We start from the raw sequence: 21565 nt of genomic DNA, 5'->3' as shown, positions 1-21565 counted from the left end.
CACGCCAACCCAAGTAAGAAACTGCAATCGAGGACGCAACCAAACACACAGAACGAGAACGACAAATTCGAAATAGTCAGCTAAAACTTCAATGGGAATGAATTGTCTTGAATTCGTAAGTGTTGTGGATCACTGGGAATTAAGAATTTGGAATCACCCGTCGATCATCCAAAAGCTAATGGACTAGCTGAAAGAGTAGTTCAGATAGTGAAGCGGCCACCTCGAACATGGAGTCCCTCTTTTAATTTGTCATTTGGAGCATTCCTGCGAAGAGCACTGATGACACATCGCAACACATGACACATCGAACAGAGGCATCATAACCCTTAAACTGACCAAGAAACAGCCAAAATCAAAGATATCACAGAAAAGTTCTAACGGACTTTACGAAGTACTCGCACCGGGATCATCAGTAATTAAATCAAATGAATAAACGTCTATAATTAAAGAACCAGGGAAAAAAGAGGTCACCATCAGGAATTCTGACCATGATAAATTCAGCACCAAGGCAGAAAAGAAAATAAAATACCGCGGAATCAATAACGATACCGTTTGTGTTTCATGAACACATTCTATCATTTCTCGATCTTCGCGAGTGCGGATGCCCACAAAACCCAAGAAAATAGGCGTACCCGTACCACCAAAACAACAACCACTTACAACAACTGAATTCGCGCGGCCATTGACACTCCCTCAAGCATTGCCGATATTTGCAGAACCACCAAAACGTCCAAAACGCAAAGCAGCTATCAGAGCACAACCAACAACAAAATCATCACAAAAACAAAAGAGAACATCGCCATCGATTACTGAATCTGATGAGTCTACGGCATCGACTCAAACTCGCCCTCCAACGTTATCAGTAAGCAGCGAACCATCAAGAAAAAAGCGACGTCAAATGTTGAAGGAACAGCAAATCAAGAACAGGTCCATATTAACAATAATCCAATTACTGATAATCAAAATCAAGATACCCAATCTTCCAACTTTCAAGTGAGGACCTGTTCACCAGATCAACCGTACCCGACCCAATAGTACGTCTTCCCAAACTACGAACGTTAAGGGACCAGTATGACACTATGCGAGGCGGAATACGCTTCAGACTAAGATACAGATTGATCATAAAACTCAATGCAAAACATTAACGTTTTGTTATATTAACTAATACTGATATTATTAGTTTTCTGTTATAAACAATACCTTGTCTTATTTTTTTGCTGAGGGGGAAATGTGGTAAAGATGGAAAATTCATGTATATCAATTGAGGCGCTAACTGAATTAACTTTCTCAATCAAAATTTAGTTCTCTTTTTAGTTCAGTTTCATAGTTTATTTCATTCACTTCAATTTGAAGGTCAACACTCAATCGATCATACCTTGTTCACTTTGTTTACATAAAGTTGTGATACAATATCTGTCCACGTTGTCTGTGTTCGAGTTTGCTGCCAATTTCTTTTTTAAATGTGAAGTTTTAAATTTTGCGTGATCAAATTGATGATCAAATTATTAGTTAACTTTTGAATCTCATTCTATTTCAATCCAATACAATTGTCATTCGGTTCTCTTTTCATTCTATATCCGCTCCGCAAATACACTCAGAAGAAAAGAGTTGATGAAATCGATATTCGCTAAGCGAATCATTAGTCGGAAAGCGTAAGTTCATATTCGCGGAGTAAATACCCCTAAAAGTTTGTCAACGAATTGATTTAATTCTAGTAAAAATAAGAGTGATTTCGCGTCAAAAATAAGCTAGTAATTTGGAACACACAATTTTGGAATTTTGCCTAGCAAATCAATTAACTTATACAGAACACAATTTCTGTGCGGCATGTCCAGTCAACCCCGCGAAACTCGCAAGACATCTCTCTCAATTGAATCTCGCAATACATCTCTCTCAATCTATCTCGCTACATCCAACCCACTGATACGATTGGAGATATGGCAAATACAGGTGAATTTGGCCATTCTTGCAAAGGAGAATTTAACATTAGAAACATTGCTCCAGACAAAACCGACCCATGTTAAACTGGCATGCCAACCCAAGTAAGAAACTGCAATCGAGGACGCAACCAAACACAAGAACGAGAACGACAAATTCGAAATAGTCAACTAAAACTTCAATGGGAATGAATTGTCTTGAATTCGTAAGTGTTGTGGATCACTGGGAATTAAGAATTTGGAATCACCCGTCGATCATCCAAAAGCTAATGGACTAGCTGAAAGAGTAGTTCAGATAGTGAAGCGGCCACCTCGAACATGGAGTCCCTATTTTAATTTGTCATTTGGAGCATTCCTGCCAAGAGCACTGATGACACATCGCAACACTTCAAAAACGAGGAGCCAAATTCCAGTTGAACTCCTGTTGGGATGCAGAGTGAGGCTTCCAGCAATAACAGATTTTGACTTAAGTGAACCCATTCTATTCAAGGCCGATGAGAAGGCAAGGACAGTTCCTACTACTTTTATCATCAGGAAGGATATGAACACATCTTTCATACAGCCCGAAAACTTATCATTGACAATTCTAGTGAGCGACAACCAAATTGCGAGACTAGACGAGGACAATGTGAGAACTGAACCATCAGTGGAGACCATATCTCAATCAGAACCACAACTTCAGAACACAGATTGCGACCTTCACATCAAGATGATGCTTCTGCAGTCAAATCAACTGCAGAGCAGCAACAACCAAAATCATCAGAGCCTTCGCGAAAATAAACAAAAAAACAGAAAACAACCCAATAGATTTGGAGAACCGATACCCACAAACTTTCTTAAAACCAGGAGGGAGAATGTGATGGTTTCAAAGAAACATCAAAAAAACTTAGAAGTTTTCATTTTTAAAGTTTCATTGACGAAAAGAAGAACCTACCTGACGAACTTTGTTCCTATGTCGATAAGAAATGGTCACAAAACTAATCTCAACCCTAATTTTGTTTGCGCGCTATCATTATCTTATTGACCTCTCGATTATATGTCAGAAGTAAGTTTTCCCACCAAAAGAAACCTGATTGTAGCATCCACCGACCTCCAACCAATGAACTCGATTGTACCTAGGCCATGTATGATTCTCATGAAATGTAGATGAAAAAAGAAAATCGCGTCCCGGATTCGGAACTAAGATCTATTCACATTATAATCATGCAAAATGTTTTTAGCTAATCTAAATTTTCACCGGATATTTTTGCATAGATACGTACTATAAATATAAGCTAATTTTTGTATATTTTCAGCTGAAAATTTAATTCAAATTTCAACTTATTGAGTTCTTTTGACCCGTTTTACCGATCACAACAATGGTATCCAGATCAGCTACAGACAGACAAATTTTGAGTCTACGGAATGCAGCATCAGCTACTGTGTGTATTATGTCTTTTGTGGCAAAATGTCGCGCAGAGAAGAAAGAGGACAAGATCAACACCGATGGTACTGTACAGCACCTGCAGGTAACAAATCTTTTTCTCAGTATGTAAGGGCAAAATGCAATTATCAAACTTGTAGCCTAATAAGTCCTAAGATTTTAATAGACACTCCGTGTAAAGACATCACATTGGCGATTCAAAATTATATTTCTCCTAAAGAGAGATTCTTAACGGCAGAAAGGGCTAAATTTCTGTCCATAATACAGGTTTTAGGGGAGTCAGACGACGATTTCTTAGCGTGTCTTAGAGAGAAAGCACGCTATTGTGACTTCGAAAAAATCAAAACAGCGGCCTATCTTGAAGAGGAGTTTCTAAAAATGAAGTTCATCTCAGGTTTGAGGGACCTTGAATCAAAATTTAGACTACTAGACGGTGTTAAAGCAAACCCAGCATGCTCTGTTACTGAAAAGACTGACAACTTACAGTTCAGAAGTCAAACAATGGCTTTTGCAGTTTCTTCAACAGGTAATAAGCCTTTTACTGTGAAAGGAGAAGTTGGGTTCAACTTCAAAAAGACCATTCGAAGACCAAATGAAAAATTTACGCCTAATAAAAGCAACATCATGTGAACTAAGTGTGGAGGTAAGCTACACTCTAAAAGATACTGTCCAGCGTTAAGTTAAAAAATTGAAACACATGTGAAAAATTGGAAACTTCTCAAAAATATGTAGATGCAAACCCCAACTGAATTCAAGGAAAAACAATAAACAGACTATTTTTTGCGAGGAAGAATACATTTCTTCAGAAGAAGCATCTCCACCATCGGAGATGGGACTGTTTTATACTAAGGAATAAATCTTTACTATGTCTGCGACATGGGAATATATATCATTAAATAACTGCAAATCAATACAAAGTAAAAATGCAGGTAGACGCAGGAGCAGATAGCACAGTGATATCATCAAAAACAGTGGACTGAGTTTTACCAAGGACTGAGTTTGGTAAACCTCATTTGGATGGTAAGATGAGACATCTAGAAGCTTATGATGGTCTTTAATTAACGCTTCTTGGATAACTTAACTGTGACGTTGAGTGAAACGGAAGCATGCTCACACAAAACAAATAGCAGTTGTGCAGTCTGATAAAGAATTTGGACTAAATAGTGGAGAACTTCTACCCCAGCGCGGTGTGAACAACATCACAGCCGAGCACCTACCGGCCGTGAAAGGTTACAATGCTCATGTCATGCTGATACCAAGATCACAGCCAATGTTCTGCAAAGGCAGAAAAATACCTATACTTCTTCAAGACAAGGTCACAAAGAAGGTGGAACAGATGGTCAAACAGGGCATTCTTGAACAAGTACAGCCAGGAGGAATCACTAAAGCTTCTCCAGTGGTGTGGCAGAGAAAGAAGAGTGAAGAACTGGGACTTTGTGTGGACTTGAAAGTGCATATCAATTTCAACGCCATGGATGAGGACTACCCAATACCAGACATTGAGAAGATCATCCACAAACTACATGGGGCCTCATATTTTGGCAAAAATGACCCCTCAGATGCCTACTATCAAAAAGAACTGGACGAAGAGGCAAACAATATTTGCACAATCAAGACATCACATGGGCTGTTCAAGTTGTGCCGACTACGTCAGGGATTGAAGAATTCCTCTTCAATCTTCCAGAATTCTATCAAATCAACACTAAAAGGAATCAAAGGCGTTGCAATTTTTCAAGACGATGTGATGGTGCATTCAACTGCCAAGGAGCAGTTCGACAAGAGAATGCTTGCAGTCCAGAGTCGACTACGTGAGAAAAATTTTACTTTTATTTAAAAAAATTCAACTCAAAACCAGTCGATCTCATTAGCTTTTTGGGATACTCCATTTCGAAGCAGGAAATAGCACCAGATTCTAAACATGTTGAAAAAATAAAAAATGCAAAAGCACCAACTAACAATAAACAACTCGAATCATTTGTTGGGCTATCAAAATTTTACGGAAAAATGATTCCTAATTTTGTAACGAAAATGCTACCCTTAAATAACATGAGAAATAGCCATTTCTCATGGAGCAAAATGCAACAAAAAACCTTTGAAGACATAGAAATTGAATTATGTGCTGACCCACTTGTACAGCCATACAGTTTACAAAAAGAAGCAACAATTACTACTGGCGGGGTTCTTTAGCAAGAAGGAAATCCAGTTATATATGTATCAAGAACGTTGACTCCAGCGGAGCAAAACTATTCAAGGCTAGAGCGGAAAGCACTAGCAATTGTGTTTATGGCCACAAGATTGAAGCAATTCCTTCAGGGAAGACGATTTACCCTAAACGACTGAAATATCTCTTAGCACCATGCGAGGATATCCCGAAGACAGCATTAGCTAGAAAAACCAGATGGGCAGTAGCTCTAAGTAGCTCTATGAACTTCGACTATGAGATGAAATACACACCAGGAGAGCAGATACCCCATGCAGATGATTTGAGCAGAATGGATTTTGACGAAGACGAATCCGTCAACGATCGAGTGTGCTCCTCAATCAATAACATATATTTGGCTCAGAGTGATTTGGTTAACGAAGCACAAATCAAAACCGAACTCGGAACAAACATACTCTTCCAGGACAAAAGGAAACAAATCAAAAGAGGCAATTGCGACCAGTGTTCAGAAATGGAAACAAAAGGATTCGAACAACAGAAAGGTGCACTGACTATACACAATTGAACCATCTTCAGAAGTGTTGTTCCTTTCATTCCACCCCAACTACGACAGTTGGTTTTGGCAGAGACGCATTAGACAAATCCTGGGAGGAATGCAACTGAGACATCAGTCAAAATGATAGCATGGTTGCCTGGCATTATCCAAGAAGTCCAGCAATATTTTAGTAAATGTAAAAAGTGTCAAATCAACAGGACTAGCCTGGGAAAAACAGTCTCTACGTGGTTAGAAGCAGATATTTGGGATCAGCTCCTCATTGACTGGGGCTATGATAAAGACCTAGGCAATATCTTAGTATTGTTGACGCGGGCTCTGGCTGGACAGAAGCTTTCCCCGCGGGAAATAGAACATCAGAAATAGTTAAATTATATCTTAATCAAACCTTTGCAAGATTCGGAATCCCAGAAACTTTAGTATCTGATAATGATCTTGATTTTGTAGGTGATGACCTTAAACAGTGGTGTGGATCACTGGAAATACAGAATTTGGAGTCACCCGTCTATCATCCAATAGCTAATGGACTAACTGAATGAGTAGTTCAGACAGTGAAGCGGGCACCTCAAACAAGAAGTCCCAATTTTAATATTTCATTTGGAGCGTTCCTGCAAAGAGCACTGATGACACATCGCAAAACTTTAATGACAAGGAGCAAAACTCCAGTTGAACTCCTGTTGAGATGCAGAGTGAGGCCTCCAGCAATAACAGATTTTGACTTAAGTGAACCCATTCTATTCAAGTCCAATGAGAAGACAATGACAGTTCCTGCAACCTTCATCATCAGGAAGGGCTTGAACACATCTTTCATACAGCCCGAAAACTTATCACTGACAATTCTATTGAGCGACAACCAAATTGCGAGACTAGACGAGGACAATGTGAAAACTGAACCATCAGTGGAGGAGACCATATCTCATCCAGAACCACAACTTCAGAACACAGAGGTGGGACCTTTACATCAGGATGAAACTTCTGCAGTCACATTATCTGCAGAGAAGCAACAACCAGGATCATCAGAGCCTTCACGAACATCAACAAGAAACAGAAAACGATCCTACAGATTTGGAGAACCTATACACACAAACTTGCTTAAAACAGGAGGGAGGATGTGATGACTTCAATGAAACATCAAGAAACTTAGAAGTTTTCTTTATTAAAGTTTCAATGAGCAAAAGAAGAACCTACTTGACGAACTTTGTTGCTATGTCGATAAGTAATGGTCACAAAACTAATCTCATCTCTAATTTTGTTTGGGCGCTATCATTATCTTATTGACCTCTCGATCATATGTCAGAAGTAAGTTCTCCCACCGAAAGAAACCTGATTGTAGCATCCACCGACCTCCAACCAATGAACTCGATTGTACTTAGGCCATATATGATTCTCATGAAACGTTGATGAAAATAGAATAACACATCCGGGATTCGGAACCGAGATCTATTCACATTATAATCATTTAAAATATTTTCAGCTAATCTAAATTTTCTCTGTGTATTTTCGCATAGATAAGTACTTTAAATACGAGCTAATTTTTGTATATTTTCAGTTCCAAATTTAATTTTAAAGTCAACTTAACACTCTTGACCCGTGTTATCGACCACGACAAGTAGCTTCCAAAACTGAACAAATCCAACTCGACCAAGTATATGCTAATCAATTCTCATAAGTTAATCCGACAAAATTACAGGAGGATTCTCAAATCAAGCAATAAATTGATAAGCAGTTAGAAGTCTGAGAGGATATAGCCAGAACCTCCAAACTGTTTCTGAAGTCTCAAATAACGCATTTCAAAAAACGCATTACCTTTCTTAACTTACAGAAACGTGGATTTTTTCCAAATTCGGATCTTTCCCCATCACATTTTCCAGATTACTGGGCGTAAAGCACACACACACACACACACACACACACACACACACACACACACACACACACACAGCACACACACTAAAATTAACATACAAATATGAGGTCTACCATTACGAGCCATCTCCTGTGCCAAATTAAGTGGACTAATTGGTCCATTTAATGTTTTTAAGTCCCTAAAACATATCCTAATGCACGACGTTAAAAAGGCCAAAAATTAACGATATATTAATTAAAAGTAGGGCCACTGTCGCCTAATATTTTCGTTGGGAATCGAGAGTATCAGGCGATCAATGTAGGAACTATACTTTCTATGTAGGAAATTCTGCTATTGTAAAAAGAGTAATAATACATCAAGTTTGCTCTTACCATTGAGAAATTACCAAACTCCGAGGCAAAGCCGAGTAGTTGAAGAGCTTCGAGAGGGCAGTAAAAACCGTGTCTGTTTTTAAGCAACTCTTGTTCCGATTACAAAAGTTGCATAACTTGATTAACCTGTTGCCGTGTGATTACACTACAAGTTTGTCACACTCTTTCATCGCCAATGCTTCTCTATAGTAACAGTAAAGATATGTGTGAAATATATTCGTGCTCTAACGGCGAAGCAAAATTCGCAGCGTTATTTTACGGCAATATTTCACCGGTCACCCCTGTTGAGGGGTCGACGGTAAAAATGTCAAAAATTGTAAGAATTGGGCTGAATGCGGTAAATGAGTGTATTGCCGTTTTTGGCGCTCAACACCATGAAAGCTGTGAAAAGATAACGTTCAACGCTAAAAACCACACACGTCAATTTACCCGTAATAATCACTATTAAATCTTTGGCGGAGTAATTTTGCTTAGGGTTTGCAGCTTGTAGAGAATTTTTTTGTTTTCACTATTTGCTGTTGGTAACTGTAAACTATTTTTGTTCTGTTTGCGCGGTGAAAATAAAAATTTCACCGGTAAATTTGCTAATATTACAAAATTTTGCCACTAAAAACCGCAAACGTTGCAAAATTTCAATGTGCAAAATTTCAAAAAATATGTCTTCTGTAGAGTGAAGCGAACCTGATTTAAATTCAAAAGCGATGCTTCAGCAACAATAGCACTGCAACAATTGGTAACCATTCCCTAAAAATCAAACGACTAGATTAGAATAGGCGTCGAAGTCAAAGGATTAGAATCAGTTATAATTGTCGCTAGCGAAAACCTGCGACCTATATACCAAAATTATAGACTGTCGGACCTTTTCGCGCTCGCTTACTTTTCTGATCTTAATACATGTGCTTAAAATACATGCGTAAAACAGTGACAAGCCGAGTATATAATCTCGAGCAAATGTGCTTTTTGCGATGTAATCTAGAGGTCAGAATTTCGAACCAAAATACGGCATTTGTAAGAGTTCCGGTGAATGCGGTGAAATTAAAAATTTCACTGCTTAAAACCAGTTATCTTAAGGAAATTCACCGCTTTTACCGCATTCATTGCTATTGGATGCGGGCGAAAATATTTTTTGTCGAAAATTATATTTTACCGCTATTCACCGCAATTCTTACATTAATTTTTTTGGCAAAAAGTCGACCCATCAAATTATGCAATTGTTGTTATTGCAACGAGAGAGAGAGAGAGTTCATTAAAACAATTATTTCAAGATCCAAATTCTGATCGTAGAATAGTAGGCCATTTCGGTTTCAATTAATCTGATCAAACCAGTTTATGTTCGAATCTGTCTAGTGATGCGCATTTATGAACGAGAATGTTGGTGTTTGCGACTCAACCGGGGCTTCTAGCGTCCCTCTGATAGGGTGGTGCTGTTCAGGGGGGGGGGGGGGAAGTGGCATGCACAATGCTATTGTAAAAAAATGTGTTTTTTTAAAGGTTTCTTATACTCTGGAGTTGGCGATAACATCCATGACTCCTACAGCAAATTCCCTATAAATGGTTTGGACGATTGCAATGACAATGGGAGACTATGCGACGGCGATTCGTGGTCTAACGATACCTGTACGAATGACCAATCGGAGGTGTTACGTACAGCCTGCTACATTTTAAAGGTGCATCTCTTTTCGGACCTATTCTGCCCCTCCCCCTCCCCCGTGTTTTTATTCCACAAACTATTTATTGTTATGTAGCACGTTATTATGTACAAAATTAGCACCCAAGCCTGAGGCGTAAAAGTTATATGACCACTCCACAGAATGAGGTTTACGACCCAAGCCAGCTCTGATAAGACTGACTTACGTCGCGCACAGGGGGTTTCAGAACATCCAGACAAAAATCTGCTCTGATCAGACCAATTTGGTTTATATCAGATCAATTTTCGTTTATAGTTTTTGAGATCTTCAGTAAAAAGTTTTAGTTGCACAAAAAAGGAAAACATTATCAGCTCAACAACTATGCTACCAAAACTTAGTCTTTAACGTGGTCTTCGAAATTCATCAAAAGAAATTGGGGAAATTGGGGAAATTGTTTCTGTCATACGGAGGACAGAGCGTTTTCTCGGTTGGAGCTCTTGCTCCTGAGCAGACCGTCCAAACTCCAGAAGGGAATTTGATCTAATCTTATAGACTCTGGAAAATGAACAGACTATTCAGACTGTGGATGGGGCCCTGATCAGAATTTCCAGGCCATAAGTTTTCCTGCCAGACTCTGGAAGTCTCAAAATTTACACCTCGTGCCTGACATTAGTTGGTCTGATCAAAGGTGGTTTGGGCAACACATCTCATCATGGGTAAGCTGGAGGAGGGGGGGGGGGGACGGGCAAAGTACATCACTTTTTCCCCGTTTGTCGCCAACCACTCATCAAACAAACTATACTGAAAGACAACTATTAAATAATCGATTATTTTTCGGGCACGCTTTTGCATCAAATGTCGACCAACGAGGAGTTATCAAACTTTGACGCAAAGTCGCGCTCTTCAATAATTTTGAGAGGACGATGAAATCCGTGCGGTGACGTTTTGTTGCGATTGCAACAGGTGTAGTATAAGATACTCCATATTCTAGATAACTAGATTAGTTTTTTAGACAATTTTTTACTCAATTCATGTTGTAAAAAAGCAGTTTCTGATTTTTATCGATGAGACAGCTTGTTATAGAAGTGTTGTTTTGGCAACAAAATTATGTTAAAAAATAATCCCGTTTTTAGTCGACTGCTCGAAGTTTATCAGTATCTCGGCTTCAAGGCAGAGTTCAATAACGTCTCGATTGCGAAAAACCATGTAGTAAAAATTTTTCTGAAATATTTATTATTACAAAAGTGCTGAGAAATGAGAGTTGGTAAAATAGCAAATTGTAAAAATTGTAAATGAGTGTTAGTAAAAAAAAAGCAAATTTAAAGAGTTTGATTTGTATTGGGGCGATGTCTTTTTTGTAAGATCTGATCCCAGATTTTTACGAGTACTGAATTCAATTTGAATTGATGATTTTGGAAAAACCCTAGCGAGCAATCAATGGTTTGAAACTACGAGGCCGACGGTCAAGTAAAACCACTAATAATGGGTGTCAAAAAGCAGTAGTTAATTGAGCTTAATTTACCAATGTTTATGACACAAATTATCGATAACACTGAGGTATCGATAATTTATAAACACCTTTTATCTCTACTATCCGATAATACTGGGTACAATTAAATTATAAAAGTCATGTACATGTGTAAATTAAACTTTGTTAAGGGTAAATCTTAGAGTTTATTTTAACTGGGGGGGGGGGGGGTGGGATAATGCACTTTGGGGTCACTAACGGGAAAAAGTTTCTCAAAGGTAGCTAAAGTTGCCAAGTTTGTTCAAAGAGAAGAAATCCAGAATTCGGGTGCTTTTCCTCAAACCCCCGACTCTATGCTCTGGTGGGTCTCAAACATGAGCAGCGACTCAATCAAAACGTTCTTCAATGAAATTGGGTACTATTCGCAAAAAGATAAAGCCGTAAATGTAAAGCTCATGTACTCACGCATAAATAGTACGGGCTTCTATCAACTCGACATTACAGACAGATGTATACTTTATGATGGTCATTTTAACGGATATTTGACTCCTTTTCATGACTACTTTTGTAACAGGTATTATAAAAAAAATGCCCGCGACTTCGATAAACAACTTTTTCTGACCTTCATCACAACAAAGAAACTTTTCTGGTCATTCGCGGCGAAATTCTTCAAATCTTACTTTGAGTGGTTCAAAGCTGGCAATTATTCCCCTTTTTCCTTCACGCCTACGTTTGAAACTTCGGATGGGCGCTGTATACCCTTTATCCTCAACAACAGTTTAGAGCGAGCTGCATTTGTTTTTGAAGCTGTGTTAGGCTGGAGCGACTGGACCTCCCATTACCCCCTTTGTGGCTACAACCGGTCCAAAGCTGACACCCATGTCAAGTTCGAACAAGGTATTAGCTGTTTCCTCGCGTTTGAAGAACGTAAGCACATCTGGTCGCTGCACATCTGGCGAGAGGGCGAGGGTTCGAACCCCTGAGATACCAGTATTTTTTGCACCTGAAAAGTATCCTCTAGCCCGTGTGGTGCGAACTATTTCGCCTACTTGGGTTTTTCAGATCAGGTGTGATTTTTGAAGTGATCAAAATGATTGATACATTTGCTCAACAGAACCCTGAGATACCATGGTTAAGAACTGATTTGATAAAATACAATTAAAATTTCATGAATCACAATGACACAAGGGTCCAGGTAGTAAAGTCAAAATGTGCAGTAACTGTACCATAAATGGACTGTAGTTTCTGGCCATCCAAAGAACTGGTGTAAGCAAACTTTTTTCTTTAAACAGAAATTTTGTTCGAGCTATAAATAGGCAGGAATAGAAAGCATTATACCCGGGATTTTCATAAAATCAGGAATAAAAAATGAACTGATTTTAGTGTAATAAGTGTAAATAAAATGTTGTAAATGTGATTTTAACTGTAAATAATTTCAAAAATTCGATGTTATTTTAACTCATTTCTTAGAATTATAGTCAAAGACAAGTTTATATACTTTGTAAAAGATTTCATTTAATTTTTAAACCTGACGATGAACGCAATGTTCGAAAACGTTCGTTTTAGTTAATCAATTTAAGTTTTAATTGACAATTACTTCTCTGCATCAATTTTTTTGGCAAAAATGGAGAAACGTGGCTTCCAATTTTTTTATTTTCTTCGATTCGCCCAAATCAGGACAAGCTAACATGTCAGACTCAAAGAAGTTTATTCAAACCACCTGGTTTCTGAAATTGACCTGATCTAGTTATGATTTTGCTTTTAATCATTTTAATAATTGAAATCGTGGAAAAAAACAGTATTTTGAACAGTGTCTTTCCATGTTGTTTAAATTTTTTGATCTCAAAAACATAAGTCTCATTTTGCAAAAAGGTTGTTTGATTCTCATCAAATTTTGTGTTAATGAAAGTTTGTAAACGAATATCTTCTGACTCTGGCGGAAAATACACTTCTTACATCGTTTTCCTCGTGTAACTAACTGCCTTGATATATAAAATATCCTCTCTAAATGGAGCACACAAAAAGGCCACGGGAGAGGAGCAACAGTTCTTTGAATAATTGTTCCAACCCCTCTTGAGGGGGGACTATATACTCAAATTGTTTTTTTGTCGATTTTGACCGGTCGAATATTCATCGTAGGTATCATTAAAAATCCCGTCCAGCATAGAATATGGAAAAAAAGTTTCTGAATTCCGTTTCCTAGAGCGAGTTATCGAGGTTTATATTTTTGTGAACAATGAGACTGATTTGTGTTACTTTTAATCACATTTTCTAAAAGTTTTGCCTAAAATTCAGTCAAATTTGCCAAAGTAAGTTTAAAATGTTAACAATAGAGTTGTTGATTTTATTTTAAAAGACAACAAGGAGGCTCGTTTGCACATGATGTTTCGACCGCGCTCATCTACATTTTTGACTTAACTGTCTTTTGACTTACAATTTTGACAAAGAGATAATTAAAAATAGATTTTTGATTTTAAAAAAATCGTTACGCAACAAAACTAACAAATGAATTAGACAATACCATGCCTCATTAAAACGAGATCTGACATTTAAAAGACAAAGAGAAAAAAACAACAAAAAAGCAAAAACAAAAATTTCACGGCAAAAACTCAAAATCTAAATTTAAAAGCACCTAGAAACAACGTCAAATTACAATCATTAAAACCCTACAAACATATTTTCCCTTTTTTTACTACACAGCAGACGAAATTTTTCCGTGATGAGACTAGGTAAGAAGTCGACAAAAAGAATATGAGGCGTAGAAGTAGAAATATGAGGCGAAACTCAAAAATCAATAAACCAAATAATTTCAAAAATCTTTGGAACCAAAAGAAATCCAAAAAAACCAAATGATTTCCAAAGTCTTAAAAATCATTAGCTTTTAAGTAAATTAGCTTTAAAGTCAGACCGTTCGTAGGTTAGATCAAGCATAGAAATGGACTAAAGATAGAGAAAAACTCAAAAATTTACGATCAAGACTATTCGCTATAAACTGGCTGCTTCGGCTAACATCATTCATTCAGTTCTCAATTACATACTTATGAGATCGGTCGGCATTTTACGGCCATCCAACGAACAAAAAAACAGGCACAAACAGCAAATTCACAAAAAAAAAATGAGCGAGAAGAGAGTCGAAGCCATTGAAAGATGAACTTTTCAGTAAATACTTTTTATACTTTCAACCACTTTTTTAACAGTAAGGGTACTCTTCCATTGACATAAAAGAACAATTTGAATCCAATAAATCAACAAACATGAACAAATACATTGAAACAACGAAATTTCGAGAAAACCCGTAGTATCAACGTGATTACATAAAATAGCTTTCAACGGAAACTAATAAATACGCTAAATATGCCTCGTTGAGACACAATGATGTTTGTTATTCATGAGCCATGAATACGACATTAAAATAAATTATTGACTCCAAAAACCAACAAATACAAGCAAAATCCAAAAAAGATTCAGCAGAAAAGTGCGGGCAGAAAGTAATAAAGCTTTTTAACCAATAGTTTTTTAAAAATATTTTATCTATGATCCATTGAACGTTTTTTCTAAGCTAATGGGGAATATCAGTATCTGGGTAATGTGATAAGGATTCAAGAGGAACCAATAATACAAAAAAATCCAATTTTTTTTAGAAGTTTGAAATCTTTTGGCGTTGAAGTCATATAACAAATAGTTAGAAGATAAAGACGCTAATCAATTCTGGTTGCAAACTAAAGGAAGGGTGTCAAGTCATTGCTGAGACTGAATTACATTTCACGAGATAATTTATGATCGGTTTAATTTCAAATTTCTTTAAGGTATTAAAAGCGAATAGCTCTCCACACAACGCTCTGGATAGGTTCACCTAAGGCTCATTACAAAACTCTTGCACATTTGTTTATGCAATAGCACTCCAAAATATAAGTGAAACTTCAAAAAGAAATCAAAACTTCTTTTAAAATTACAAAAACTCAACAGCTGACGCCAAAAAAAACTGAGCGACGCCTTGAAAACGATCTTTTTTCTTCATTAGGCTTCATTGGACTGTAAAACAAGCTCGAACTGTCATTAAAGGAACCTCGATATTAAAAGAAACTAGTCTTTTGGTAACTTAACAAAACGAAAAAATATATGAAAAAACATCTAAAAAAGAGCTCTCAAGTAGAATTTGACTTTTTTATAGTGAACTTCCCTGTGATTCCAAAAACAGTCTTTCTATCGCCTTTCGTCTATTATGAGATAAAATTGCTTCATTTTGTGGCGTGAAAAGTAATTTTGGTGCAACACTTTTAAAAAAGTCTTAAGTTAAAGAAAAATTGCGCTAAAACAACAAAATCAGGCCAAATATTCCGTGTTCACACAAAACTTCAATCTTTGATAACTCCTCGAAAAAAAAAGAAACTCAAAAAATTGATTTAGTTTCAATTTTTACGCTGCACGAGCATTTTAACGACACCACTCACATTTCTCAACCATGAATATATCGATCGGCCAAAAGAAGAAAAAAACCATTTGAGTATAACGTTCCTCCCACCACGATGGGGTCGGAACAAAAAAAGAATTAATGACTCATTTATTTAATTTATTGGCAATAGTTTCTGCTACGGATTATTAAGGGTACAGATTATGATTTTAACGGTTTTGGCACCACTTTCTCAAAAAATTTAATTTATTTTTTTTACTTTTGTTTTTAACTGTCGTTTTCACTTTGTCTCTTAGTCGTATGAAAGTTTCTGCCGACTGATAGGCCTCACTAGTTTTTTCTGGAGGATTACATAAGCCTATTTTCCAATTTCAGTAGAAGCCGATTAATTCTTATCACTGTTTTTACCTACTGAGATAAAGACTTATGTTTTATTTTTTTCACTGTCCACCTACTTTTTTCCCTCTAAGATAGTATTGCTCTAAAACAATCAAATAGTTGATGTTTTGTTCAAGACTTGCACTATCATTGAGACAATCGAAAGCAGGACATTGACAATGAGCAAGTGTTTTTCTGCCGAGTTTAAGCAGTAAAAGGATACCAACATCCCAGAAGGATAAAAAACATGACACCTTATCTGAGCTATTTTCAAGAAATGCTTTACCATCAGCTTATGTGCAATTCGACCAGTTTTGTTTCTTACAGAAACACAGAACATACAATTAGAAAAGAAACGGTTGTTTAGGCTGAGCTGTTCTAAGCTATACTAAGCAATCCTGTTTCCTTGAGATTTCTGTTACACAGTTGAACCTCCGCACTCCTTACTGAAACCCCACAACAGCTCCAGTAACTCTTGACTCCCCATGTAGAAGTCATTATGCAAAATCCAGCTACTCAAATATAGCACTCCACGATTGATGTCTTACAATTAGGTACACGAGCACTTGACTCCAAAGATGAAGTCCATCTACCAGTTATACAAGCTTCTCATACCACAAATGAAGTCCCCCAACCAGCTACAAAAGTCCTTCACGAGCTGCGAACTCTTCTCACTTGGACCCTTCATCCGTACGAGGTTTCTCTCCTTGCCTTCTCTGTCTTTCTCCCCTCATGTTTCAGCAACCCTCTATTGTAGCAAAGAGGGGTTTCAGTATGTTTTTACGAGGAGGGTTGATTACTTAACTTAGAAAAACTCTGGGCCCATAACTTTTTGGCTAATGGGAACGCAGAGACAAATCTTGAAATCGAATATCTAAATTAGAACTGATGGTTGATAACAGTGGCAATGAGCACAAAAATCAGTCCCCATTTGTTACCCCAAAGTACCCCACTTTTACAATCCTTGTGATCACTTTTAATCTACAACTTCCTTTACTACTCATAACATTCAATCTATTCTACCATTTCACTCTGATAATTTACATCGTGAAAAGATCCAGGATCAATAATTCCCAAACAATAAAATGAAACCCTAGTGACAGAGTAAGTATAAATAGCGCAGGTTAGCTCCTTGTTACAATCACTCCTTTTATAAATAACCAAGATGTTAATCAGCAAGTGCACTGAGATATGTAAAATTTTTCTTACTTTAAAAAGTTGACATTATACCTTCGAAAAAGCAGTATCAGGAATTAAGAACAAAATTCACGCAATATTGTTTTTATAATTTATTGTTGAAAGCGTTGAATGGGCTCAAAAGACCTGACTGCACAGAAAAGGCTCTCGTTAGCTTCTTTACCCGCCGGAAATTTCATGTCACGAGAAATTATTTTATCAAATTTTTGAAATTTTTTCAAAAGTTTCAAAAAAAGGTTGCTAACGAAGTTAACATTGGCTGCTGAGATTCAACAAATGGTTATAGAGCACAATCGACGGCCAAATGAAACCCCCGAAAGGAAACTATAAATTAAAGTAATAAAATATAATCCAGGAATTTTTAAGCTTTTAAAGATCAATTCTAAGAAACGTTAAAATTAACAGATCTAAGCTTCTTTGATATGAATAATTAAGATATTTTATGTTCAATTTTTGGGTCAGTTGGCAAATTCTGTTTTACTGAGAGGGGTGAGGAAACGGTTCTTGAAAAGATCTTGCGACGGCCGAGAGTAATGGATACCAAATTTTTGGTCGAGCGGCGACAACTTTGGAAAATCGGCATATTCTGGACTCCTTTCTCAAAGAAATGTTTATTTTTAATGCCACAAACGAAACTGAAGCTATTATTCAAGTATCGGAACGTCAATCTCAATTTCTGAGGGATCTGTTCGGGTTTACCTAAATTGGTGTTACGTATATTTAGGGTTACTAACCATTCGTGGTCTTGTCTGGACTGAAGAAATGCTCGATCATAATCAGACAACTCTCAAAAAAGGTCTCAAACTCAACAAAGCTCTGATAAGACAAACTCGGGTGACAGACAGTAGATTGGAGACCTATTTGCCCCCCCCCCCCCCTTTTTCATCAGAGCACTTGAACCCAGTAAGGTCTTTTCAAAAGACGAAATGATTTATTTTGGAATTAGTAATACTTATTTTATCATTTCTTTGGTGAACAGACAAAACAGTCCCAGACAAAACAGTCCCGGAAAAAACAGTCCCAGACAAAATAGTCCCAAGGCCATTATAATAGCTCTCACACGTATGATTTAACAAGCGGATAATTTAATCCCATGTTCGGTTGTGATAGTTTCATATCAAGTCCCACGGGCCGCTGAGGCATGGCCATGGCCATTAAGTATGTTAAAACATACGGGTAATAGCGACTGCTAATTTGTTGTCGGATTATTGAACGAACATTTCAAAGTAAATTGGGTATAATGGCATTAGGTACATTTTATTTGGGACTATTTTGTCTGGGACTGTTTTGTCTGGTTTCTTGGGACTATTTTGTCTGGGACTGTTTTGTCTGGGAATATTTTGCAATTTGGGACTGTTTTGTCTGGGACTGTTTTGTCTGGGGCTGTTTTGTCCGGACACGCATTTCTTTCTGTGGATGCACAAGAGTTCAAGGATGCACAAGAAACATCAAACAAGCATTGCAACAGGCAATCGAAGAATTAAGCAAACTGATAGGTTTTTCCAAAAAATCTTTAAAAAATTAATTTCTGAACTTAAATTAGTTCAAAATCTGGAGCATATTGTCAGTTTATTTGGCTGCATGATACTAGTTATCAAAGCTCCGATATTAGTCCTTTCATGAGCTGTGAGTTTATCGTGTATATTAGTAGCTTTGATTGCAAAAAAGGAACTTCTGATTTTTATGTCAGACCATTTTTTTACTCATATAATTTTGTGAATTTTGTAGGTTTCAAGATCTATATTGTTTGTCAACGTTATATGGAATAGAAAACTCTTGGGTCACGCTAAAGTCGAAGTCACACTAAAGTTCTTTTGATGAAACATGCAAATTATTCTTTTTAAACACTTAGGTTGAATATCCGCATGATTTGAAATATTAAATAAAATAACCACAGTATCAGTATTGTAATTTTTTATTATAATCTTGAATTTGTGGCTGTTCGTTCTCATAGCTAAAATAGGATTTTAAGGCTCCTGTTCGTAAGTTAACTGGTATTTTCTTGTGCTGAGCGCGCAAATAATTGGTTGAAATATTTCTTAATTAAGTTTTACTGTTGAGAGTTCTCACTGAAGAGGGCAATTTGTTCCCTCTTTTTTTACTTCACTTGGTTTTTGTTCTAATTTTTATGATAATTTGTTTTGCTCACTTGTTCTGTCCAGTTTTCAGGCGACTAATAAACATTTTGAAATGTTTCGATTTTCCCCGTCTTTTTTATATCTGATTGAAGTTTCATTAATCTAACGTTGGAGATAAACATTTGGGCTGGCAAGATACAATCCTTAATGAGAAAATGAGTGGAGTGGTCATTTTTTTCAAAAATAAAAAAATTTTTCCCCAGTTAACCTGCCTATTCATGCGGTTTACTTTGTTTCTTTACAAGATTGCATGCCATTTAGGTGATTTTCAAAAGGGGAGTTTAGATGATTTTCAAAGATTAGTTCGGACTCAAATTGAGCTTAAGTCATTTTTAAATCTGTCCACTTGAGTCGTGCATAGTTTTTCGGTCAACCCTATTACTGAGCTCTGTCTTAGCGGTCATCCAGAACTAAACAATGACCCGAGAAGGTCTTGTCAAACCTGATAGTTTTCACCGCGCAAGTGGGGCAGTGGGCTCGTTTATTACACAGCCGATGACCTAGTCAGAAGTTTACACTCTGTTAATCAAAACCAAGCTGTTTTAGTACTGATCACGTCCGTAAAAAGAAACAGGTGTGCAATCTTAAGCATAAAAATGAAATGAGAAGTGGTAGACTCTGAAAGGAATATTAGAGTCCCAAATAGCCTATACAACCCCCGAAAGTTAACACTGCAAAGGTATACAAAAATGAACCTGGCTGATTTTGCAATTGGTGAATTTAATTACCTTTAATAGCAGAAACAAGGCTGAAACTTTTCAGCGGAGTTTTCAGAACTTTTGTTCATTCCAATTTGGCTTTTCCAAGTGCGGCTTTTTCAAATTTGGGTAGTTTTCAATTGAAGCCCATATCTGCAAAATTCTTGGAGCTCCCGCCTTTTAATATAGCAAAATCAAAATTACTAACACTATTGGTAAAATTAGCGCGTGAAAAATTAATTGTGCTTCTGCCAAGTAACGAACTAAGCAGCAGGAAAAAAATGAAAAAAAGAAAAGTAGAAAGTAATTCCTTGAATTGATGTTAATTAGAGAGTGACTACAAAACATGAGGCATAAGCGGTATGTGCAAAATTATGCATAATAACTAGACGTCAATCTTTTTTACGTTTCCCAAATAAAATAAACTATTCAAGAAAAAAAAGATGATTTTTCTGAAGCATAAATTTCCAGAAATAATGAAAATATTTTTGAGCTGACTAAATCTGGTTCAAATGAGTTCTGTTGTTTTGTGAAAAGGTGATAGTAGCAAATGAAATAAACCTCAAAACCATCTTGAACGAAGGATCATCTTATCATGACTTATTTTCGTTTTTATGAGTAAATTCAAAGATGGTTTTTGAAAATAAAAACTTCACTTCTGTAATACAAAGAATCTTAAGTTATTGCTGTGATGCTTAGTTTTTTAGCTTACCTTTGATAATCACTAAACATTTAAAAAAAATGAAAATTTCATTTTAAATAAAATTTAAAATGTACTTCGTTTTAAACTGAAATTCAAAATGAAATTAAAATGAAAATGAATGTATCCGCTCTGGTCTAGATATATGTTTCTGGCAATGTTTTAGAGTTTGTAAACGATTGAACGATTCCAGTTTTGAAAAGATCAGCAAACGTGTAAAGACTTTGTTTGCAGGCCAAATTGGCGGAATATTAAAAACATTGGCTTCCGAATGTTTTGCACCTGTCAAAAGGCAACTCCTGATGTTCTCAAAACATTGCGTCTGACTGAAAAAAAAACGTCTAGTGCAGTTCACACATTTTCACCAAAAACTGAGCAGGACGGCTTCACCACTGTTGAGCCGTCCTAACCAGTGAAGCAACTGTAAGAGGTGTTCTAAACTCGATTTCCAAATTTTCAGTAGCTTCTCTTTCGAAATTTTATAACAAACATTTTTTGGTGTGCTTTGCATTGACCTATCTCAATATGCCTTTACACAACATGCTAAGCTATTAAACACAAGTATTCATGGGAACTTCTCGAATTGGATAAATCAGTTGTAAGCAGAGCATCGCTACCAGTGTTGTTGAAAATGA

The 21565-nt window shown here is 36.7% G+C and overlaps 1 protein-coding gene across 1 annotated transcript in view; it reads left to right on the top strand.

The window, feature by feature from the left end:
* LOC142355226 (uncharacterized) overlaps positions 1-18097 on the top strand; it is a 103756-nt gene extending 85659 nt beyond the window's left edge. The window contains exons 6-8 of the mRNA XM_075407458.1: positions 9804-9979; positions 11687-12305; positions 17907-18097. Of these exons, the coding sequence (XP_075263573.1) occupies positions 9804-9979; positions 11687-12305; positions 17907-18097 (986 nt within the window). The remainder of the gene's footprint in view (positions 1-9803; positions 9980-11686; positions 12306-17906) is intronic.
* Positions 18098-21565: the final 3468 nt, after the last annotated feature.

The sequence above is a fragment of the Convolutriloba macropyga genome, chromosome 2 (genome assembly GCF_964194025.1).
Source record: "Convolutriloba macropyga chromosome 2, txConMacr16.3, whole genome shotgun sequence".
NCBI classification, from domain to species: Eukaryota; Metazoa; Xenacoelomorpha; order Acoela; family Convolutidae; genus Convolutriloba; species Convolutriloba macropyga.
This window is presented reverse-complemented; position numbering and strand designations above follow the sequence as displayed.